This window comes from Bacillus rossius, chromosome 1, assembly GCF_032445375.1.
Source record: "Bacillus rossius redtenbacheri isolate Brsri chromosome 1, Brsri_v3, whole genome shotgun sequence".
NCBI classification, from domain to species: Eukaryota; Metazoa; Arthropoda; class Insecta; order Phasmatodea; family Bacillidae; genus Bacillus; species Bacillus rossius.
This window is the reverse complement of record NC_086330.1, coordinates 318,242,537-318,257,679: the sequence shown is the minus strand read 5'-3', so window position 1 is coordinate 318,257,679 and position 15,143 is coordinate 318,242,537. Positions and strand designations below refer to the sequence as shown.

Sequence of the window (15,143 nt, the reverse complement as noted above, 5' to 3'; positions counted from 1 at the left end):
TTTTAAAAATAAATTTCACTCCATATTCACCCCCTTTGCGGTCAAATTTTGACTGATAGAAAAAATACAATAATTAACCCTACATGCATGTTGTTCGGTGTTTGTTATTTACCTCTAGGTCAAGTAGATTCGGAAGTATGCATTATCTATTTTCTTCTTAAAATCAAACTTACCCCTTTAACCCCATTTAAGGCTGCGATTTCGCAAAAAAATAATTTGGTAGTTTTGATATGTGGATAATTAATATGCAATAATTTTTCTTATGCTTGATTACCTTTGTAGATATAATTTATTCATTTTAAAACCATATTTACTTCTTTCTATAGACCCAAGCAATAGACATACTTTTGACCTCGAACATTTGTATTAGTATATATTAAATTTAAATCATCCACAAAAACACAAAATTATAGTTGCAAATTATAGTTGGGGATAAATGCGCACGAAAATATGAAACAGCTACAGCTGCCAATTGTTTGAAAGTTGATGCATTACTTCGCAATAACAAATTAATGAAAATCCAATTACCTATAGAGTGTCCAATAATAATTGGTGGATTCGGAGAGTTCCACAAAGTTCTGAATGGGAAGATCTAAGACAAAAACTCAAAACATGTTTTTAATGCGGTGGTTCTGTGCGTTTATGCGTGAGTGATAGATGCTCCTGGTTCAGTTCAAGTTGCTAATTTGAAACTACGTGTTTCTAGATCCTCGCCGATTTGGATCCTCCTTGTAGTGCGGGGGTTAAGGGTATGAACCTTGCACTTTTTGATAAAAGCAAGCCACTTCGTATACTTTATTATTGAACACTTTTCAACATTTTTAGAAGTGGTGCTCCCTGGTACCCCTCATAGGGGGGCCGGTACCCCCCTTATAATGTGCCAAAATTAAGTTTTTCTCGTTTATTTGAAAAACGGCGGTTCCGGCGACAAATATAGCCATACACAAAATGAAAGATATTTAAATTTCCTACAATAATGTTCCTTACTATTTTTTAGGAAGAACTTACCGTTTGGTATAAAAATAATAATTAACATTTAGAATATATTGATTAAGTAAGAAAACCAAACTCAACTACATTATTGGCCAATAGTTTTTATAAAAACTTAAATACCTACAGAGAACAAAATCATTTGTATATTTAATGGAACATATATTAATTACAATAATTAGTAATCGAGACTTAAAAATAAAGTTATACTACAGAAATGACAAGTCGCGCATTGCGCCAACTCCTGGAATGGATAATCCAGAACAATTTGAAATGTCTCGGATACTTCTATGTTTTGCGTGTTGACTAGATGTTATAATTATGAATACCTTGATAAACATAAATTTGTATATGAATTGTATATTTTAATGCTACAAAAGTTACAACAACATATTTTGTTTATTTGTTTTGGAAACTATGATGAGAAGAACAACAGAAATACATATAGTTACAATATGTAGTTGCTTGATGTTTCACATAACAGTAAGTTAAAAAGGTAATTACAGTGTTTTAAATTTAAAAAAAAACTAATTTCAAGTCGATATTTATATACAAAATTAATCACTTCACATCAATAAAACTATGTTTGTATTCATTCGAACTAAAATGTCTTTTAAAACATGGCAAATATAATGCAAAGTTTGTTCCCAGGTATGTAGGCCTATTCCTGTAATTAGTACTCTTTCCATTACCTATTATATCAAATATTGGTTAAATTTTAACATTTCTTTAAGACATTGTAACAATAAAACACAAATTCCTGCCACCCAAAACATGCATTACTACTACAAATAAGTAAGTAATTACGCACATGAAAATCATTTGTAGTCGGAACTGCATTTGCCACCACAATTGCACAAATCAGTGCACTTGAGTTGTACTTTTCAACACTTGCAGTGTGATGAACACCCTTAACTTGCATCCACAACGCACTAATGAAGACATAGACTCTGAAGCTTGTGGAAGAGTCATTCAGACTGGCTGCCATTCATTAACATCTTTCCTCCAGCCATATTCTGCAGGACTTGGGATATATGTCAACACATATTCTAGGTTTTAGAACAAGTTTCAAAACATCACACCGAAAAAATAAATGAAAGTTTAAATAAAGGGAAATACATTTTATTCTCACCTCAGGCCGTGGATTTGCTGCGTCACTCCAAACACAACCTCCTTGGTAGGCAGCACGCTTGACATGTAGGTAAAGGGCATCCAATGTAGGAGGAATCGCTTCCATTTGCCTGCCTTTCTTGGTAAAAAGACTCTTTCTACATTCATTGACTGACTACTTCTGTCGTACATTACTACGACGAATTTCTGAATTATAGGCATTGCCTCACTAACTTCAATTCTTGCCATGGACAAAAATCCCGATATAGCCTCAGGAAACGCTTTTCAGGCTTCCCATGCCGTTTTATTTCCCTTTCCGCTGAACTGCGACACTGTGTCACAGCCAGTAAACGCATGGAATATGGGTAATGCAGCTGACCTCTCGGGGCCCAAGGCTGATGAGATTTTATGAGCTGCTACATTACGTTGATGTTTTCCGGTTCCAATGGAAACCCACAGTTCTTCCAAGTTTTGAATCTGACTCACAAATCACACAGCAAGTACAAGTACGTCAGTGTTGACGGTTCGTATCACAATTTTGGAACAACCTCGTGCTGCAGCATCTGCAGCATGAACTATGAGTCTGACATCGGCCTCCTCATGTGCACAGGGGCATAGACTGTCCATATCTTCACGTTGTACAGAAGTAATCACATTTGAGTGCAGTGTAGAATACACTTCTTTGTCAGTAGTTTTACATGCTTGCATGGTGTGTTTTCCAAGATATTTAAAAGGCTCTGTTTTATTCTCACTATCTCTAAGAAAACTTTGCGAACTATGAGGAATTTTGGTAGAACTCATGACTCGTATTCTTCTTCCACTGCCTCATTTTGTATGAACAAAATTCTTGAGGCTATCTTTGGTATACAAATCCCAAATTATATCAAGCCTTTTGGCTGGCAGTGAAAAAATATATGGAAGGTATACATCATCCACATAGTCTTGAAATGTTTGTGCACCTTTAGGTTGAAGCATGTGAACGATTGCAGCTGCATCCAAAAGTATTGCATTCACTGGAGGTAATGTTGAAACTGTAGCCTCTTCCGAACTTGATAGTATGCACTGTATTAAATCTGATTTAGATTGACATACACGTATTTCACCACTAACCGACAGTGAAGGTGGACAGCACTGATTCTCATGCTTAAAGAATTCATCAAGATCACCGTATTGTGTTTGACAGGCTATGTATACTCTACCAAAAAAGGAGCAATCGTTTTTCAGGCCAGCGAATTTGCCATCTCCAACTTTCTTGGTAGAGTTTTTAGTTTTACTCAATGTAGGAAATATATTTAGTTTTATGGGTTCCATTATACCCAAAGTTGCTTCTTCCAGCCTTTCCTTCACAAACCGCTCATATAACTGTTTTCCCTCTTTTCCAATAATCTGGACAAAATTCGCAACTGTACTATCTGCAACCTCCCTTGTAAATAAATTATAAAGTTTGGGGCTGTCTTCCAGAAATGGGTTGCCAAGGTTATCTATCACCGCTTCCAAACATTTTACATCTTTCTTAAAACGACTCTGAGCCGAATTGGTGTCTTGGTGATGTTTGACTACTACATTATCAGGATCAGCCGAACATGTTCCAAATGTCTGAACTATAACATACAGCTCAGGACTAGCCAAAACCCACTTGTTAAAAGATTTAGAATTTTCTGTTAGGCCCGTTATGCCACAATCGCCTTTCAATACAGCATTAACCTGTTCATGAGCATGATCTAAGGCAATGTTTGAGAATTTCCTTTTGCATTTTGTTGCCACAAATGCACCAGATTTAAATTTTTTTTTTGCGATTTCAGGATGATCATTTTCCAAGTTAACCATGTCTCTAACATGAACTGAAAGCCATCGATCATAATGTGTGTGGTCTAAAGCAAAAAACCAGGGCAACAGTCTAATCATACCTTCAATGTGTACTTGTCAAAGTCAGCTTGACGTATGGCACGAACAAACTGTAATATTATTCTCTCCAGATGCATTACTAAGCTCCAGAATTTGTGTTGAGGATATAGCTTGCACCTTTCTTCATCCCAATCTTTAAAAATTAGCTGACATTCTTCATCACATGTTTCCCTGTAAACATTATATACCTTCCTTTTCGAGGAATACAGAGCACAAAGAGTAACTTGATGGGCGTGTGATATGTGTTGCTTTTATCATTGCATCTGCTTTACCTTGAGTCGTGATTTAAGCTTGTACAAGAACATTTACTCAACCACTGTCCTCAAGCCAATGGCCGACTGCCCAGAGCGCAGCAAGTTCTATGTGAAGTCCTCCGAGCATAATAACAAAATGTGTTTCCCCACGTGTTTCTGGTTTCAGAAATTGTATTTGCTTGGCAATAGCATAAAGTGGTTGATATACAGATATAACTGGCACAAAATTATTAAACAAAAGTCTTCGTATCTCTTAAACAGTAAGTCCTACTCAAAAAATAAAAGGAAACAAGTTTGTAGAAAATTTAAATATCTTTCAGTTTATATATAACTGTTTTTGTCGTTGGAGCCACCGTTTTTGAGTTAAATGAAAAAAACTTAATTTTCGCACATATTAAGGGGGGTGCTGGCCCCCCCAGGAGGGGTACCGAAGGGCACCGCTTCTGAAAACTTTCAGGGGGGTGTATTTATGAATTGTACGAAGTAGCGTGCTTTTATCAAAAAGTGCAGGGTTCAGCTGATTTTTTGCTCTTAACCCCCGCACTATTGGTCTAGCTGGGACCAGACGCGCTCGAAGATGTTCGGCTGAACGTGGCATAGGAGTGCCAGAGCTGCTACTCTCAGCTGGGCGCAGTTGCAGTGATCGACAGTAAGTAATTAAGAATTGAGTGGAAAGGACTAAATGGGTGGAATGGACCGTAGTCCATGTTGAATTGCAAGCGCAGTCGTTGACTTCATCGCACTTCATTACTTTCCTTCTTCATTTACTTTCCTTCCGGTATTGCTTCAAAGTTGACGACCTCATTTGAGTTATATAAATGGTGTTTAGCACTCCGCCGCTTATTATTTTCAATTACGTTAGACTTTGCCTTTTTTTACACTTTAAGAAGTTACTAACGATATTTTATAGAAATTCAATTTTTGTTTGCTGATTTGTAACATTTGGCTGGCTACTTAAAATATGACTATCTATCTGGATCGTAGTATTAAAACTTTACAAGTTAATAACTGAAGTTGCTGGCTACTACTTGCTATAACTTAAATTTATTTCAGAGAAAAATATGTAAGATTGTTTTTATGTTTGAATTCTCGATTTTCTTTATTTTGCCCTTTCCAATTACGAATTCATCTGAAACTAAAAAATAATAACAGTGTTATGAAGCAGCGTGTGGCATTGACTTTTTCCCTGTAAAGTTTTATTACTGAAAACTATTCGCGTTTCTTTTTGTGTAGACAAAAAATTTCAAATGGTTAATTAGAGAATTAATCACGTAAAACATTTCCAGCATATATAGTTTTAATTTAAAGCATTTAACATTACATTTAAAGTCTTTATAGTTGAGGAGCGTTTCACGTAAACACAACTAGTAAACTTGAGAAACCCTGTCCCTGCCCGAACACGCCCGAATATTCACCTTCGGCCAACCTCGAGATTTGTTTTATTTTTGTGCAGGAAAAATGAATTCAAATATTAAAAGTGGTCGGTTAGGTTAGCTACATTAAAACATTTTAAACCATTAGGGACGGTTAGTTAGGTTAGTATAGCTACATTAAAATAAACAGAGAAATATAAATATATATAAATAAACCCGAGGTTGGCCGAAGGTGAATATCCGGGCGTGTTCGGGTAGGGACAGAGCTTGATGAACATCTTAGGCTTCCCAGTAAACTTCTAGGAGTCAACACTCTCGCCGGTTTGAAAGAAGGCTCTACCATTTCAGTAGCAAGTGAGAAACAGCACTGCAGCTTAGCTGTGACGTAGTTTCTCTGAGATTCACAACAGCACGACGGACGCAATGCGAAAGACGCGATGCGACAGCAAAATATCACGTTGTTGTGGAAATGCAGTTTTTAATTGAGCCATAAATAAAAATGAACGAATATATATAAAATGTTTTTGGCCATTACATATGCACTACAAGTACGACATGTATCAATGTTTACAAGTTTTTTTTTTTAAATTGATATGTCGATAGATATATGTTAGTGCCAAATTAAACGTTCATTTGAAGATAAAAAAAATCACTGCGTGAACACATTAAAACTATTCCACAGATAACAATATTATTGACAATGCACCAGTCTATTAATCACTCGGAAACAAAATACTGACAAAATTTCAAAACGTCACGTTCGCAACTCGATAGAAATAGGAAATATTTGTCTGTCGCGTTCGCAAATTTCATCGCACAGACATCACAAATGGGTTGAACTAGATTGGCAGTGAAATCTTTTTTAATTCGCGTCGCGTTCATCGCGTCGCATCTTTGAGGGGCTCTGTTGTGATTCTAGCGTTGCGAGAAACCTTTGAGGCGGTTGCTTCACACGTGCTTGGTCGCGCGCGTGCTGAAGTCGTTGGTGCGTGTGCAAGTGCAGTTCGTGCTCGTAACGGACCAACCTTTGAGATGTAGGCCTTAAGTATATATCGTTCCTTGAAATAAACCCGCGCAGCGATGTGCCTGTGAAATGCAAGTGCAAACAATTTTTCTTTTGTTTTCTTTGCAATAGGTAAGTCGCCAGAAGAACTCTGGCAAAGCATTTATCTAAATTTACATTATTTTCCCTGAAATGAAAAATTAAAAAAAATGCTCAGTTTTATAGAAAAAGTTTTAAGAAACTGGTTGCTTAAAAATTTTCTTCAGAATATACAGTGTCAATTTACGCAGTACATTCCTGTGGCATTTAACAAACAAATGGTTTTGGCTATATGAAGAAAAAAAAAACCAGCATCGCGTTTAAAAAATTATGATAAATATGGAGTTAGGCATAGTGTAGCGCTTAAATAAAGTACACATAAAGTTATTTTTTTTTGTTTTAAATACGGGATTTTCGACAAAAGGTGTTATCGATTTTTATTTTCGAATAGAAGCATTTGGCACTGTTATTTTCTGACCCGCAAAATACTGGACACTTTTTTTTCACGCTTGTGTGTATTTCATGGAAACGCTCCAAAATTATTTACGATTTTATTTCTTGAAATAAACAGACTCGTGCGTAAATTTCCAGGCAGCAACTTCCAAAGTTACTTGAACAGAAAAAAAAACTGGTAACCGTAGAAAAGTGTAATGTTCATTGATTGCGCCACGCTCCACCCATAACGCAGAGGATGAAGCGAAATTGGTTTCGAAGTTAATTATTTAAATGAAGTGCTGTAGCTAACGAGTCAGAACTCAGGAACTGGCCTTGAAGCAGAAACGAAAGTTCAAAGGAGCAAATCAACGAGACTAACAGTGGCATACATAATGGATTCGGTAATTAAAACTGGTGCCTGCTTTTGAACTTACTTGCCGTTGTTCATTTCGTATTCCCATCGCGTTGTAGAAGAAAGCGTCACCCTTTAGGCATTTTTGCTAATTTTTTTCACATCAACATCTCGTTGACAGCGAAGCAATTAGAGAAGGAAACTAACACAACATTATATAAAAAAAATCTTTGGGAAGACCTATGCATAATTTAGCGAAAACAATAAAAAAACTGAATCAGGATTTTGATAGTAGTTCAAACTCATCTGATGTGGAATGTCAGTCCAGTGTCTTCCCACAGGACAAGTTGATTCACCTTTGTGGTCATTAAAGTTCAATCGCACATTTGCATGGTTCTAAAACCAAGCAACAATAGTGTGTCACTAATTTACTATGTAACTTAGATGATTATAACCTGCTGTATATATGTATAAAAATGTCTACCTATATCAGACAGAAAGACTCATTCACCAGGGAATATACTCGCAGCTGAGACGTGTAACCCCGCCTCAAATTGCCAAAATATTTATTTCGTAATTTAATTTTTTATGTTCTTTGTTTACAGCTCGTTCGTGTCAATTGCTCTGTATTATCTGTGTACCTTAACTTAGTGGGTGTTGGCTCTTTCGATACTCGTGTACCGCAACGTACCATAACTACGGCACGTCCTGGGTGTTTTGTTTACCGGCCACTGCGAGGCGCTGCGTTCGGCGTTACGAGCGGAGCGACTTAACTCGCAGGGGATTCGGTTACGAGTGCAGCAATTGAACTGTCGTCTCGGATATTAGTGATGAACTTTACATAGTTAAAGACTAAGGCAGTTGAATATGGTTTTGGCTGTTGCTATAATAACTTTTGCCCTCCCCCCCAAATCATCACCGTTAATTACTGTTGATAGCCCATTTATATTCTGCACTCTGAATGACTGTGGCATTTCTCTTGCGCATTGCTGAGTTAGCGTGAGACACTACTGGCGAGGTGTGTGACGACTCTACCTGCAGGAAACAGAGTCTGTCCCACATTTATGGTCGTGTGGATGTTGACGAACATGGCACAGATGCATTAATTGTTTAACTGTTTCAAATATTTAACAATTCAATGATAAAACAATTTGGAACTCAATAATATTTGGCGTACGAATGGTCAGCGTACGATAAACTAACCCTGCAATAAATTTGTTAGGTTTAGAAAAACTTTACGGATAATTTTAGTAATTATCTTTAGTCCTTTTTTAAAGAGTCATTTAGTAATTTTGAAATAGAATCCAAAGAGCCTTAAATTTTTTAAGAATATTTCTTAGCAGATTTTTATGATGTTTATCTGCACTATAAATGCTATTATGCTTGTACATTGCGCAACATTATGTTTGTTTTAAGAATACTAGTATTTTTGCGCGGCAGCGTATTAATAAATGTTATATCAGGCATTAATGTTGAGCATGAGTATGAAGGTATTTTAACCCAAGACGTTAGGCAAAGCAATGTAAAACGCGTAAGATCCTTTGATAAAATATATTAAAAAAAGATAAACTAATTTTTTGTTGTTTCCGTCTTGATCGTTTTAAACTCTGTTAATAATTCAGGAGTGCCAAGTGCGTTTGAAGCCTATGCTCGGGCTCTAAAATCTTTTACAGCACCCCAAGACGTCATTCAAAGAATAGGAGTGCAAAAAATATCAGTATGCCCGATAAAACGGGCACATAGAGACCATTTTCCTTTCCATACAAATTACTGAAAAGGTGATCAGTATCTCAGTTATCACCTCATAGACCCATCATAGTGGTGAACCATCAAAATAAAATAGTAGCAACAAGATAAAGTTCTGGTAAATATCCTGAGGCTCTGTGTACTATCTGGTGGCCAGGTATAAGGCTGCAGGTCTTTCCACAGGGACGAAATGGGTGTAATCTGCATGGGCCCACACTGTAAACAAATCGTATGCCACAGGTGGTTTTCACCGACTTTCCCATTTTGATAGTAAGACGTTTTTCACGCCCATATTCACTTATAACTGATTGGACACCACCCGCAATGCTCCCGGCGTGAAGCTCGTAAACTCGCCTGTAGTTTCGGGGACCCGCGAATCTTGTACGCGGCGACCTAAGAACAGTCTCGTTTATTTGACCGCCGAGTGACAACGGAATTCGTGCCTGATGTACAGACTGCCCGCATACCTTAGGCGACCATGAAGACCGTTGTCTGATATGTAAGCCCCCGTTTGTGAAGTAGCGAGGGGGAACAGCGCAGCGCCGACCGGGAGAGCTATGGACACCGCTGCCGCTCAAAGTCGCCAATGTTACAGCTAAGCCCTGGCCGTCAGTTACTACGCTCTATGGACTTCATTGTCGGAGGGATGAGTCCAGCAGATGTGAACAATCAAGACATACTACTGGCTCGCTGTAGGAAAGGTTTTGATGGAGATTAAAAACTGACGAAAACTAGCTTCTACTGCGCAGCTTAGGTTCCCCCCTCCCTTCTTTACGACAGAGAGGGGAGTGACGGAAATTCTCTGTCGCAAAGAAGGGAGGGGGGAACCTAAGCTGCGCAGTAGAAGCTAGTTTTCGTCAGTTTTTAATCCCCATCAAAACCTTTCCTACAGCGAGCCAGTAGTACATACTTTGGTTGTGACGCCAGCCCTGACGGGCGTCCCGGGGGCTACACGAGTGTCAGCGAGTTGGTACTCGTTCAGCGAGTAAGAAGGGAGAAACTTTGTTCAACTAGTTCTTATGCTGACCAGCGAGCTGACGGGAAGGGCGTGGCAAAGGGTGAAGTAAGGCGACTCGTCGACGACATGGTAGCACTTGTTGGGCGAGTGTAAATGCGAGCGTCAATGAAAGGAGAATGCTTATAATTTCATGATAAGCATGATTTCTGTTCGTCACGTCGAATCCGACGTCTTTACAGCACTACGAGAACAGATTACGGGGAACGAGTTGGAAATTGGTGATACATCTTATCTCGTGTTAGGAAAGCTCGTTCGGGTTACGACAAGCGAGTAACGGAGTTCCAAAGCCTGCCGTTTCCCGAGAGTCTTCCCTGATAACTCAACTACGGCGTTGGATGACGCTGAGGATCAGCTTGGAGTTTGAGCCGACTCTTAGCTGCAGCGAGTGAGGACAGCGAGTTGGACACTCGCCTCCAAACTCGTCGGAGCCGATAACGGGGCTCACCCTGACCAGAAAGATGCAAGTAGTTGTGTCATCTGCTACCGCAAGTTGGCGGTTGTTGGTTAAAAGACTTTAAGTAAAGTTTAACACAAGTAATCTAAAAGTTAAATCGTTGACCTTGGAATGTTTATTTGATTATTGTTTTCATGGTCGGAAATCCTGTCTGTCTGTAATATACGCCAGTACGTATTCACGCATTGCCGTTAGTTACTATTGCTGGAATAATATTAATAATGATTTTAGAGTTTAATTTGGCTATATTTTGTACTGGAGACTTTTCCTTTATATGTTTGATGTGCTTTAATATTTGATCTCTAATTAATGCCGCGTGCCGCTAGTTCGTGAGCTATTTTATCTGGACGTAATTTTTTTGATAATTAGGTTTCCCTTAAATTTTTTTTAGTTGTAAAGCCAGTATTAACTTTCTGAATGGGTTTAATTTGTTTTAATGCTAAGCTTGTTCGGTGTTTTCTTTAATACTTCTTGTATTGGTGTTCGCAGTTTAAAGAAGTTAAAGAAATTATGTCAGCTTATAGAATCCGCAAGGGTCAATCTATTGTGTACTGAACGAATTGTAAAGTACTAAGACCATGTTGATTTTTTTGTTGGTAAATTCCTGGCCCCAAATGCACCCTCGCTTATTTATCAATCCGTTACTGCCTTACAGATATAACATGTAAAATAGCCAATTCAAATGTTTAGTAATTTTACATTTGGTTTTATATTTCACAAATGTTTCTTGAAAACCATCTTCAGACTTCGGAAAAAATACTAAAATGTATATCTTTAATTACAATAACTAATATGTTAAATAACCCAGTTGAATGTATAGATGAAATCAAACATCTAACAAGGGTTCAATTAATTAAAGGTCCTGTTTTTGCCAGTACACAGTACTTTACATCACAGTAGCTATTTTGGAGTGGTCTTGACCTTTGACCTTGAAAAAAAAAACGAAATAGGTGATATCATATCTCAATATGGCGGCCGTAACGAAAAGTTAAACGGTGATATCATTCAAGATAGCTGACCCCATCCACCATCCACTCACCAGCAAGCACCAGTCCCAGGAACCTCCAACAAATACTACTGTGAGTACTGGCCGACTAGTGTTCCGAGAGAGTAGTTTGCGGACGCCAACCAATGGGAGACGAGTGGAAGAAGAGAATAATCAGGTTAGGTTAGTTTATTTGTGGACAGAAATTAGACTCTTTAAGATTCAGAAAGTAAATCGGTAAATATTAGGGTATGAAGACACAGACCTTATAAACTGGGCTGTCTTTTAGGACCTTACCATCTCAAATTCATTAGGTGAAGTGTAAATATTTTAATCGTATACAATATGTTCTTAGTTACAATATTTGCTAACTAACTTTGTTTCACTGAAGCAAAACCTCTAACAAGTGCTATGAAAGATATGAACTCACAGAACCGACACCTAGGCAGCAACTAACACGGACTGTCCTGCTAAATATTCATTGTGAATGATAAGAAAATATGCAAGACACATAAATATTCTTATTCCGGAAATTTACTAACACAAATATGGTGTACCAGTTATGATGAAAACTTAAGTATGGCCGTTTCAGATGTTTTTTGCTCTAGGATACGAGAAACCTCTAGGTTTGCCTGGTTTCAGGTGGCGATGAAGAAATGGATAACTGATATCGCGTCATTGCTGTGGTGTTGATCGCTTTGGCAAGCAACGTCGTTTGGAATTATGTGGTCAGCCCGCATGAGGGATTACACACCCAGATCTCCCTATATCTCCGGGCGAGTGTTAGGAAGTACACTCTCAGAACCCACTCGCTTATCATGATTAACGCTGGTTCGCAGAACTAGTTAATTATTTTTGTGTGTACGTAAAACTGTTAATTTATAAATTTGCAGGTTTTGTGGGTAAGCAGACTTTCGCAACTGGACAAACGATGAAACCGTCAACACAATTTAATCCTTTGGTTTGACACATTCTGTAATCCAGCATCGAACGAGCCACTCACATTCGGGCTTTTCCGGTGAATTACTATTTTTATAACGGGTTCTATATAACATTTGTGCTATATTACAACTGTGTACATACAGTGTACAGATACAGAGCAGATTTTTACTACTTGTTTGAAATATCATTGACTAATTATTAATATGTTGTATCCCTGTTAAAAGTAAATTAACGTTCGGTAATCCTTCATGGCCGCGTTTCCAAACGTTTTTACTGTACTGAAAAACAACCCGAAAAGCAGCTTGATGGTGTCTAAATACTATCAAAAAATTTCTGAAGCAAATCTGCAATCTTAATTTTTTAGTCATATGCCAGATTGACGTAATGTTTGGTTTTGTGATTTTATTCACTGCTTGTTAAATTTACATCTTAAAGGGGGTTAAACGAACCTACGGCCTATTCATGACCTCCAAACCGCACCAGTAGCAAAGTATCGCAAAGAGGTCTAAAAATCCGGTCGTTCCTGGGAAACTACTGAACATCGGGCTGTTGGGTAGTCGAATAACTTACCATCCAATTATTATGGGTACAAAAACAAGTCTTCGTCTTTTGTTTCGTGCAGTAATGTCATAGGGTCACCGAACATGTTCGTAATAATTATTATCATTCACTAGCGCGAAATTTTAAACCCAAAATATTACAATAAGGAATATCTGCCGAAAATACGTATGTCCGCCCATAAAATAATGCCAAAGTTATAAATTTTAATAGTATCTACTGTAAGCATTGTGGAGTGTTGATTCAAGTTCACAATTAAAGAGTACCTAAAACAATTTTAGATAAGAGTATGCGCGAATACTGATCTGTTGTTTTCTCACAGCACAACCTATGTTGAGAGAATAGCTCTTTCCACAATTAGTAGAGGGTTAACCTGTAAACTTTCTTTGGCAACAGGATAGACCCCCTCCCCATTGGAACCTCTTTGTACGAGAGTGATTGAATGTTGAAGTTTCTGACCATTTGATTGGTCGTAATGGTCGAGAAGACAGCTATTTTTTCGCTGGCCTCCACGTTCACCTGACATGACGCCATGCAATATTATTTTTTTCGTTCGGGGCTTCATAAAAGATCGTGTCTAAAGTTCCGCTGCTACCTAATGATTCGCCAGAGTTCGAGACACAGAATATTGAAGACGCCACTGCTACCATTACTCCGGACTTGTTGACCAAAGTGTGGGAAGAATTTGACTTTAGGTTGGATGTGTGCCGTACAACTAAAGGTGCACATATTGAACATTTTATAAGGAAAAACTAGGGTAGTTTAGCTTCAAATTGATGCATGGTTTATTGTAAATAGCTTAAATTAAATTAAACTGTTAATATACTTTTGTGGACAACTTGTATTTGTGGCGGAACGATAAATGCAAGAGAGGTGTTTTAGGAACAGTAACAGAACCAGGGCCGGCGCATCCATACAGGCGAACTAGGCAACCGCCTAGGGCGCCAAGTAGCTGGGGGCGGCGCAGCAAAACACATAACAGCTGAAATAATATGTTAAACGATTATTGAAACTAGATGAAAATGGATTTTTGTAACAGTTTGGAATGTTTATATTGATATAAGTAATTATTTAAAGTCCACGGTGACCTGTTTATGATTTGTAATAAGTAAAAAAGTAAAAAAAAAACCACAAGCCTGCTTACATTTGATTGTTGACAAAATCTTAGGCTTACGTGATGTATTTTGAGGCAAGGAAATTTTTTGTTGTGGTTTCCGTCCGGCGGGGGGGGGGGGGAGGGGGGGCATTAAGGTTTTTCGCCTAGGGCGCCAATTTACCTTGCACCGGCCCTGAACAGAACGTAAATGAGGGGCCTAGTTGGGCGCGCACTCACGAGATGGCGACGATGAGCTCCTGCTTCTGGTGCTCCTTGGCCTTGATGGAGCCGCCCTCGGCCAGCGCCACCTGCAGCTCCCTCTGCAGCACGCTCAGCTTGCGGCGCTCCGCCTCCAGCAGCAAGCTCGTCACCTGCAGCAACCACGCGACAAGCTGCCACCGCAAGTCCTCCGCGGTTCCTGGCCTGGACTTTGCGAGGCCCTGGGCCATGCACTTTAACGAGGACGCCATAACTCGTCTCTAAGTAAATTAGACTAAAAACTCGATAACTTCATAAATGTTTTTTTGCGTTTGCTTGTACCAATTAAAAAAAAACTGTGTATATATACTTTTTTTTCTTCTTTAAATCTGAATTCATCTGTGTTGAATACCCGCTTCAGCCTTTTCGTTCTCCGAAAGAAAAATACATTTACAACAGAGTAAAAAATTTTACTTGTAACGCGTGAAATAATAAAAAGAGAGGTCAAATGGTTCCGTCTCTCACGCGCACTGTCTAGTCATGACGGAGAGGCCCGAGAATAGCCGAAGACCCTTCGTTTGTGTTTAGTTCACACGTACGCTCACACGTTCACTAGCCCCACTTTTATTACAAGTATTAATTTATCTCGACTGCTATTAATTTAATCAGACACATTTGACTAAAC

The 15,143-nt window shown here is 38.4% G+C and overlaps 1 protein-coding gene across 1 annotated transcript in view; it reads right to left on the bottom strand.

Annotated features, from left to right (window-relative positions):
• The window catches only part of LOC134527957 (uncharacterized), a 250,478-nt gene that overhangs the window by 38,144 nt on the left and 197,191 nt on the right, over positions 1 to 15,143 (bottom strand). Inside the window, exon 3 of the mRNA XM_063361050.1 lies at positions 14,498 to 14,631. Within this exon, the coding sequence (XP_063217120.1) occupies positions 14,498 to 14,631 (134 nt within the window). The remainder of the gene's footprint in view (positions 1 to 14,497; positions 14,632 to 15,143) is intronic.